The sequence below is a fragment of the Agelaius phoeniceus genome, chromosome 4 (genome assembly GCF_051311805.1).
Source record: "Agelaius phoeniceus isolate bAgePho1 chromosome 4, bAgePho1.hap1, whole genome shotgun sequence".
NCBI classification, from domain to species: Eukaryota; Metazoa; Chordata; class Aves; order Passeriformes; family Icteridae; genus Agelaius; species Agelaius phoeniceus.
In genome coordinates this window covers 28330037-28340585 of record NC_135268.1, presented here as the reverse complement: position 1 = coordinate 28340585, position 10549 = coordinate 28330037, and the positions used below count along the sequence as shown (strand labels likewise).

The window sequence follows — 10549 nt, the reverse complement described above, 5'->3', positions numbered from 1 at the left end:
CCTGTCTGTGCTCAAGTTCATCTTCAAGGAACTCCAAAAATCCCCAAGAAAATTGACACCACTAGCTGAAGGAGTACAGGGCCAAAGAAAACTCTCAACTTCCAATTCATACAAGAGTGATAATTCTAGAATGTTTTCACATGAAAATTAAAATTGCAATGTTTCCTTCCAAGGCATGAGATTCTAAAATGGAAGCACACTATTATTTTAAGAATAAATTATTTATACTCCCAAAACACAGTATTGTTGAAAGCCCACCTTTCTGGTAACTGTAATTGTTCCAGAAATTGTTAGATTTGATATGATTATAGAAATAGATTGTTAAAGTCACCACAGAGTAGAAGAAATTTTCCACCTTGTGATAGACTTTGGATTGAATCAGCAGCTGCTCTTACAGTGACTTTCAATTTGGGACACATCTTTATTTCCAAACCAGATGAAAAAAACACTTTCTCCAGAAATAAAGCAAGTCAGAAGATACAGCAATTACTTTTCAAATATTAGGGAACACACTTTTTCACACAATATACAAGGTACAGTTTCATTTTGCTACTTTCATTATTCACAGTAAAATACTTTTCCAAATAATCTAAGTGCACCTTAGAGCCATCAAGTGCCAGTTAACTTTGTTCCACAGAAATGTAAGACACCAAAAGCCAGGTTAAGTTACTCTCTCTGTGTTCAGACTTGCCCAAGCACTTCTGCACTGCATCAGTGCTGAAAGAGATTTCTTGGAAAGCTTAAAGCTTCACTTTTGATCAGTTCCAACTAAGCTCTATATTAAAGAACAAACATGAAACTCCTGGGCTCTACAGCTGCAGGAAAAGACACTGATCACCAGGACAGCTTGTGAAGATGCCATAATGCCCTTTAGGCTCAGGATATCTGTGCTGTAGGTAGGACTTTCCTCTTGAGACAGATTGCCCTGAATGTTCACAGTCACTTAGATTTGTGGAGAAGGAACAGTGAGGAGACCAGTTGGCTTGATCTTGTTGATTCCTCCATCAAGGATGCAGACCCTTGGGTACTTGTTTTTCACTAGATGAGCTGCAAACTGAAACAGATATATCATTAGCTCACTGCATATCATAGTCCTTAAGTGACAATAACTTCCTGTTATGTAAGGCAAATTAAACAAAAAATATCAGACCCTAGGAAGTTCTTTTTTTGCACCACAAGTCCAACACAGGAGCCCAGGCCAGTGTGTTAAAACAGCTGGAAGTTAAAACCTGAAAGTGTCACACTAATAACAATGAACTTTATTTATCTCTGCTTAGGCAGGTTTTTACCTCATTCTAAAAGGACTGTTTAATGTCAGGGCAAGCACTGGAGGCTCTCTCAAAGCATGAACTAACAAATATTTTTCTGTGCATTAATCTAACTCCCAGCTCTTTTCTGCAGCTTCCCAAGTGTACAAGCATCACTGTTTGAGGGGAAAGTCATTTGCTTCCCTGTCAAACTTGTCTGATGTGACTTGATCTCACAGATGTCAGATATGAATTTGGGGTTTACCATCTCTAATCCTCCCTGCTCCCACCAGTGTGCCCATAGGCAGGCTAAACAGTATAAACAGGTATCCCCCCACCATGGAAAGCCTCTCTCCTCAAGCAGTTCATGCCATAAACCAAACACAGCAATTGCCACTTCCCACATAGGAACACTGTGAAACATTGCACTGACTTTTGTATATCAAAATAATTAGGAGTAAAAAATCAAAATTTTGTTTCAGAATACCAAAATCCAAACAATTCTTTCTGCATTACATGTCAAATTTGCCTTCTATACACTGACTCCAATGCATTAAAAGCAAGCATCAAAATGGACTAATCAGAGAGAAATTAATAGATTTACTTAATTTCCAATAGCTGTGAGAGATTGCTCTGCCATCTGAGTCTTTGAGACTGTTCCTTTAAAACTGGTTGTCAAATCAGTACCATTTGTAAAACCATTGAGTGTTTCCAATGGGCTATGTAAAACATTCACAATTCCCTTTTTGACTCTTTAAAATAGTTAGTGATGCTATTTGAGAACATGTCCAGGTGTGATGTCCAGGTTGCTGACTTTGCACAAACAACTAAATTACTGACTCAAGAACACCTCTGGGCACCTCAATCAAACTCAATACACGGGATTTCTTTTTTCATTTATTTTCCTCCTAATTACCTATTACAGCATAACAGTACTAAGGCAGAACTCGATACACACGTGATTACCTGTCAGCATTTTGGCTGTTATATTTGTTTCAGGTGGTTCAGGAAAGACTTAAAGTTCAATCATCTCTTTCCCCATCAGTTTGGATTATTCAGTACAAGAGTCAAAGAATCAAATAAAAAAAATCCTGCAATCAAGCAATCAAAGCAGCTGACAGTAAACATTCACCATATGGGGATGTCAGCTTTCATGAGCAAAGTAAATGCCATGCTTTTGGAAAGGTTCTGGGCTGCACAGGTGGTGTGATATGCACAGAGACATCACTAGGAGAGCCCAAATACCTCTTGCTATAATCACAGTTCATAAAGATGTGGTGTCCAGTAATGCACAAACAAAGATAGCACTCAGCTGTGCACACCATCAACTACAAAAATAGTTTATATTCCCAGTGAAATACTCCTACCAGGTATCTCTACTTCACATGGACATATCTGTCCCCTCACAGTGCTCTCCACCTGTGACTAATGTTCAGTGCTGTGTCTTAGACACCAACACTGCTCAGAGCCAGCAGAAATGACAAATGGCAATGAGCCTTCAGGCTGGCAGGAAGCAGCAGGTTATTTCCTGAGTACAGTGTCCCATGTGTTAACAGAGATGTTCCACTCTCTGACTACTGGTATTTTTAAAATGCTGATAATAAACTGTAAACCCTGCTCCAAGTGTTTTGAATGCCCTAAACCTAATATAACTACCATTCAATGTAACCTTAAAATAAAATACACAAACAAATGCCTTGTACCTGGGGTTTGAGCATTAAGGCCTGTGTCCCACTGTATTTTACAACTGCTTTAGTAACCAAGGTATGTCTAAAATACATTTTCTTTACTGCATATGACAAGGTGACTTTAAAACCTTACAGTGAATTTGTTGCTTCTTGCAGGGCCTCTGGGAAGCAAGCACTGCAAAATCTGGGCAATGGTGGCAGAAAGCACAACATGATATACCATAACATGAGCTTTTTTTTTTTTTAAGTTGTCACAGAACTGTTTGCTGTTGTCTGCCTAGTTTCAGTGAGAAATGCTGCAAATACAATTCAAAATATTGCAGCTCAACATCCAGCCAGGGAAAAACCACTGAGCAGGAAATGTGCTACTACCAGTGCCTCACTACTGTGGGAATTAGCTGTGAATCAGGGGCCTGGAGGCACATTGACATAAGCTGAGAGTTGCCATCCAATCCCCAATATCAGCCTCCAAGAACTTTGCTCTTACATCTGCCCAGGAACTGCACAAAAGTCTCCAGGTTTAAGTCATTTGGCAATAGGACTTGAGCTGATCAAAGACATTCCTGTTTTACCTTTTGCCTTACCCCCATTTTTCCACTGGAAGAGAAATAGTAACTTCTGGTAAAGCAAAAGGTACTACTATTTCTTACTAAACTAAGAAATATTCTCTTAGTGGCACAGCAGTCTTCCTTATTAAAGGTTTGACTTTTTATAGTTCTGTTCCTCTGCACATGTCTGTGCCACCCTCTCCCAGACAGAGGAGCCTGTCTGTGGCAGACAAGAACAGGAACTTGTTCACCATGTGTCTGAAATGTTCCAACACCACCTGCTACCTTGCCTTGCCAAAATACACTCCATGAAGCCACTATTTTCAAAATACAGGGGAGTGTTATTTCTGGTGTATGCACTGATGGAGGGGCACGAGAGGAAGGATTGTTTGAAACAGCTACATAGATTTTCTCCCCAGTTTGACCCTCAGTTATGCCAAATATCAGTAGCCTGAATCAAAGAAATAAAGATAAAAAATTAATGCTTCATAAGAAGCTGGAAAAAAATAAAAATCATTGATCCAAAAAGAGCAAAATCTCATGCATCAAAAAAATCCCAAGGTGCTCTTCTGAATGAATGCCCCAGACTTTCTACAGCAGAAACTGCCATCCTGGAATGCATACAGGGGCTCTGTTTCCTTTATAAATGCAACCAGAAAATGTCAACTAGGAGTTTACTAACAGGAACCTGAATATGTAATTTGTAGTTCACTAAATAATCCAACTTACAAAGGTGCTGTTAAGACTGAAAATAACATGGTGAAGAGGTAAGCCCATGGGCTACATCATCCTTAGCAACCTGTAAAGCACCTACATTTTAAAGAGAGATGTATTGGAACACATAAAGGTAGTGTACAATTAAATTCCATTTTACAGAAATATATTTCTGTAAATAGAAATATACTGTACTTTATTATATGATTAAACTTTCTCAAATTTATCAAATATTTGTGTTGATGTAACTTCTGAAATGTATCCTTCCCCACACCACCAATGGATCACACTCTGTAATGCTTCTGCTTTCATTTAGACAAGAAGACTAGCTGGGGGAAATGGGAGTTGTGCCTATCTGAGAAAGGCTTCAAGGGATACTACAGGACTTTAGGCTTTTTACTTTCTGCTTCAGGGGGCCTTTCCTCAAAATGAGATTCCCAAGCCCAGTTACTGTGTTTTCCCTGGTTGCATCTAATGCTTCAACTGAACTTCCAAATTGAAATTCTTCTTGCTGCTTTCACAGCAATTACATATGAAAGGATGAATAAGTGAGAAACTTGTTTAATGACTACTATATGATGATTTGCTGAAGTCTTTGGAAACATAGCTCCTCTATTAATGAATGCATCCATCAATTCCACACAAAACAGCCTTCTTGATGAACATAACTGAGCCAGAAAGTTGCAATTTGCATTTGAAAGTAGTCAGTTAAGACTCTTCATGCAGATACAAAAAGTCAGGCTTTCAGAGACAGACAAGATCACAGCAAATTCATACCAAAATCTGGGCAAATATTAAAGATTTTACCCTGCCTTGGTGATGCTCTCAATATAAACAGCAGAACAGGACTGCTCCTTTAAGCACCATCAAGAACCTTAATGATATGCACATTGGAGAATTGATCAAAATGTTTCTACTAGCCTGTTCCAAGCAGCAAAAGAACAGCTTTCAAGTGCTGCATGTCTGATGCCAGGCACGTTTTCAGGCTGTCTGCAGCAGAGTGTGAGAGCACAAGAGTGTGAGTGTGAGCAGCCCCACTCCCAGCACCCTTTGGGCCAGCCACGAGGGCTGCTGTGCACACATTATTCACTCTGCCAGACATTCCTGTGACAGGCTGTAATTAAAGGGCAGGCTGGGAGGGAAGGAGGAGCAACATCCTGCACCAGAATACCAAAAATGATCACTGTGACAAGTGTATATATAAATATTAACAGCTTACTCCAAAAGAGTCAGAAGGAAAAGAGAAGTTGGAGGAGAAATATCAATCAAATTTTATAGTATTCATTCATTTCCACAAGATTATTTCTAGATTTCACTAGCAAACTCATGCTACACAAACCTCTCAGGAATTGCAGTCTATTTTGCTGTGTGATTTCAGTCCAAGAGCTCACCCACACCCCTCTGAAAGCTCAACAGTCAAAGTGATCAGTTTGCAACTTTTTAAACAACACTCTCCATATGCCACAACAGAGATCCAGTACACAAGATTATTTTTAGTCAGCTACTTCTTATATTAAAATGTTCCAGAAAAGTAACACTTTAACACCATGGAGAAGACAGGAACCTAAAACCTCCCATATCAACAAAGCAGTGCCTAGTTGTTGGTTGTAGTATTACCATAAAGTGAATGGAAGTCAAAAAACAAACACAGAAAAGACAACTTGGTGCAAACACATACTAGGGGCTAGGAGGGGTGGAACATAGAACCAAGTGCTCTAACAAGATCAAAGGAAAATTCTCTATATGTAGACCTGGCCAAAAGGGAACAATTTCCATTCCATCAGTACAAAAACACAGCAGTAACTTAAAGGACTTACATGCTAAGATTTGAAAATAAGCCTAAATAAACAGGTATTTAATAGCTGGTTTCAGAATAAGTTTTACTGAGAATGAAAGTAAGAGTAAACACTCAAACTTCAAGTGATAAATTTTAAACACCTGCATTTTAAAATTTCCACCTAGAAATCATCTGCATTAAAAAAAAACAGCTGAAAGTGAAACTTGAAAATTAGTCAGTTGCAGATATTTAGCTGTTGCAACACAGCTAATTCATACAGAGCAAAATAAATGCAGTGCACACATTATAGATGAACGGAATGTAAAATGAAAATACAGAAAGAAAACAACTCTATTTCTCACTCAACAGAAAATTCAAAAAGCTGTTAGGGAACATCAATATATAATTTTGAACAGAGACATAACAGCTGGCTTGGATATAAAATGTAAGTATGAGTCTTTGTGAAAGACTCTAACATCTCCCCCCAGGTCCATGGGTTGCCTTAGATCTTGAAAAATGGTCAAAGAAGTACTTGATAATGAAAAACATTTCTTTGTGATTTGTAGTACTTTCTCCTAACACTACCCAAACTGCAAGTTTTGTCCAGTTTCTACTCAAACCCTCCTGCAGCAGTCAGTCACTCCATCCTATTCAAAGGCTGGTTCAGATACAGTTTAGAGAAATGCAAAACAACATTACTCCAGACAAGCAGCATGGATATTGTATCTGCCAAATTCACCAGCACCATTCTGGCTGCTATATCTTTACACAAGGTCCTGAACCTATAACAAATATTTATAGTTCATTACCATCTCTATTTCAGTTATCACCATTTCAGATTCTCTGAACTGGAATACCAGGAAACACAAAACTCTGTCTCAGAGCTGAGAAACAGCCCCAGAAAGTGAAAATTCTATGTTATAATCCAGCAGCCCCAAGCAACATGGATACAACCTCATCCATGCAAGCTCCATCAAGGACAAGAGTACTCTTTCAGAGCTGCAGTCCACAAAGACTGTAACCACAGCCTGACAGCACCACTGCAAGATTCAGGTTCACCATTCTCCCACCTTCCCTGTCCTCAGATGATTGAAAGGAGCTGACATCCTGCTTGCCAGCATCTCTCAGACATACTTTCATAGGGAAAGCCAAGGACTCCCTGATTCCTCATTCCAGAAGCATCCAAACCTCTGCACAGTAAGGCACACAGGCCAAACAAATCCTACATCAAATAACAACTAAAATTTCCAATGGCTGCTACCATTGGTCTCAGTAAAAAATTTAAAAAGAACCTATTCTGGAGTTCTAGGCTTAGCCTGTTTTCCTTGGCACTTACTTCAGAGGGAAAGGAACACCCAAATTCTGCTCCTAAGATCTTGTATTTTCTCCCTTCCTCTTTCACACCTGGCTGTGGCAGTGAGAGATTTAGGTCCTCACTGCTGTACCTGAGGCACTCAGTGCTCCCTGGCCAAAGCCAGGGGCAGAGTGACAACAGCACAGCCCAGCTCCTGGCTGGCAGCCCAAGGGTCTCTCTCAGGCTGTGTGAACATGAACTGGCAACAGCAGCAGGGCTGCTCTCTCTCCATGAAGGAAAGCATGCATACATTACACTTGGTACAACAATAACAAGGGCTAAATTTACAGAATGAAATAATGAAGACTTAACCATGTACTGGGGAGAGTTACAACCAAAAGGATTGTTGCTGATTAACTAAAATGTTCCAAAGTTTTCAAAAGACAAGCTTAATCTCTTCCTCTTTAAAGCCACCAAGGAGGCTCTGATAATTCCAGTAGGCTCTGAGTCTGAATGCAGATGGGAGAATGAGGCCTTAACAAAACAAACATGAAAGAGCCATTCTGAGATTCATAAGGGGCCCCTCCATCCCTGCAAAGAGAAAAGCTTTCATTCCAATTGTTCATTTTTCTGAAGAAACTATTTACAGGGAAACAGAGTCTAAAAGATGTATAGTGGAAACATCTCCAGAAGTTTATTGCCTAATTTCTGTTTACTTGCACTCCAGAGATTTCATTAGGCCCTTCCAAATAAATATATTTGTCTTTAGAAGCACCTGTCCTTTAGTATCCTATGCAATTCCTAATCTTCAGATCACCCTGTGAAGCTTCATAGGTATCCATTTGTGGTTTTAAGACAAGTTTATAACTGAAGAAATCATGCAAGGACTTGTTTCTCTGGCAAGGGCTTTTAAAAAGGCCTGGGGAAGATGACAATAAAATCACACAAATTCAGTAGTAATCAGACACTTTAACCATGTGCTCAGTCTTCATATAAGCAGAAATGAATTTTTGACAGTGTACTAGGAGAGAGAAAATGCTATATGCTATTTTCATATAGAAAAAAAAATCTTTTTTTTCCAAGCCAAGAATATGTTATACAAAAGGAATTTTGAATTTGACCCTCTCCCTCTTGCCTTGAAAAGGGTTAGAAAGATCTCATGGAAAATCAGAACTTCTTGTCTTTGTTTTGGAGATCATTAATGTATTTTATCTATTAGCTATTGCTATGAGCAAGAATGACTGCTTTGCTTCAGTAACTTACAGAAGTTGTCTAGACAATATATTTATAGCAGCATAACTCATCTAGACAAAAAGTAATCAATGTAACAATTAGAATTTACAATTTAGAATTTATTTCTCAGCTATAGAGACAGATTTTTTGAAGCTTTGACTTACAGCTTATCTGTCTTCTTCCAAGCAGAACATAAATAAGTTGCTAATTATTAGACAGATTAAAGCATCCTGTATATTTTATTCTGTTATAGCCTTTAGCTGACAATAAAGCACATATATTAAACCACTGGGGGAAACACATTTATTAAACAACCATGTGACAGAAGTAGAAGTATGCCACTGTCAAAATTAAATTACTAGAGAATGATTTAGTGTCAGGTAAGGTATTTCTCCTGTTCTAAATTCAGTCAACATTGCAGTAATATAGACAAAAGTTTGAAATGGAAACAGATAATGGCTTAGCACCTCAAAGCTCACCTCCTCAGCTGAAGGAGGGAAGATGAAGTAATGTCACCCTTCCATAAAAAGATCCAAAATAATCCCTGTTCTACATATGCATAACTGTAATCCACCTTTTTACTCGCTGTATCTCTGACTTCTAAAGTGACAAAAATCAGAAGACATGCTATTTGCCCTAGACCAAAGAAGAAGCTAGAGCTGAACACTTATTGCCCATTTAACTGTTATATTCCCAACTGTGATGATCCCTTGTCCATAATGGAATTTACAAGGTGCTTATCTGTCTATGGAGGTGGGAAAGGGGCATTCAACTCACTTAGGAGATGCTGCCATTTAACATATGCACAAGTCAAAGATGAAAATAGAATCTGATTGATGAACTCCAAAATAATGCCCTTTATGTGGAGGTTCCCTGCTGTTTTCAGAGAAAAACAAATATCTGTTCTGTTAACAAGTGCCCAGAAAAACCTGGAAGAAAGGTTGGCACCAAGTGAGAAGCAGCTGAAAGGAAGGAATATTCTCCAGAGAAGTGTGAGCCAAACATCACCACACAATACCTCTTTTTCAATATATTTATGCTTTTAATGGTGCATTCTGTAAGGCTCTTGTACATCAGTCAATATATTAATTTAATTTTTAGGGTTAGTAGCATCAATGGCTTGCCATGCACGATTACCCTGTTTGAATTCTGTACTAAGGAAGTGTTCAGCTAGAGCCAGAGCTGTCAGATCCAGAGGCACTATGAGACTCTGCTGCCTTCCTTATCCTCTTGCTGCAACAGTGGTGTGGTGAAGCTTTCAGTTTTCCCTCTCACATCTCATATTCTATTCAGAATATAATAATTCCAGACAGCATTTTCTTTCCAATTTAAATGTTTTATCATCTGGCACCAAATCAAATGCAAAAAATAGAAACAGAAACAAAGTGCAAAAAGACTTTTTCGACAGGTCTGTTGAGTATACTTGACTTTGCTTTTTAAGTTATTTTTAAGTTATGCCAAGTAGGCTGTTCATATGAAGCACAATTGGAAGATTCAACCTTCTAATTACCAGCAGCCCTATAAACATTAGTGTTTTTCCACACTCACCCCTGCCTCTCAGTCCTATATAAATTTAAACAAAACATATAGTACTCTCCAAATTTTCAGTGGACTAAATATCACTTCTGAAAAATTCTCCTTTATGGCAGAAATTACAATTTTTGGCTCATCTCATTCCATCTGGAAATACATACCTCTGTTGAGAAAATATACATTTAAAGTTGAGCATCTTATAACATGGACAAAAATTGGTTTTGTTTCCATGCATTCACTTTTAAATTTTTTCCTCTGATTGGATTACCTAGTAAAATTTAGAAGGTAAAAACTATTGGTCTTGTCAAGCCTTGAGCTACATAGCTTGGGTGTGACAGACTCTGCAGCTGTGCAGAGTAAAACTGAAAGTGGCCTTAAAAATTATCCACAAAAGAAAAGGTGTTATCTACAGTCAAATTGATAATTGTTATGTACAGTCAAAGTACATGTGTTACATGTACTTTAAGGGTGTGGTAGAGCTGGTGAGTTCCAACCAGTATTTAGGCTTTAGTATT

The 10549-nt window shown here is 38.4% G+C and overlaps 1 protein-coding gene across 1 annotated transcript in view; it reads right to left on the bottom strand.

Annotated features, from left to right (window-relative positions):
* Positions 1-397: 397 nt before the first annotated feature.
* The window catches only part of TBCK (TBC1 domain containing kinase), an 88479-nt gene continuing 78327 nt past the window's right edge, over positions 398-10549 (bottom strand). The window contains exon 27 of the mRNA XM_054632835.2: positions 398-1054. Coding sequence (XP_054488810.2) covers positions 944-1054 — 111 coding nt within the window. The 3' untranslated portion in view covers positions 398-943. The remainder of the gene's footprint in view (positions 1055-10549) is intronic.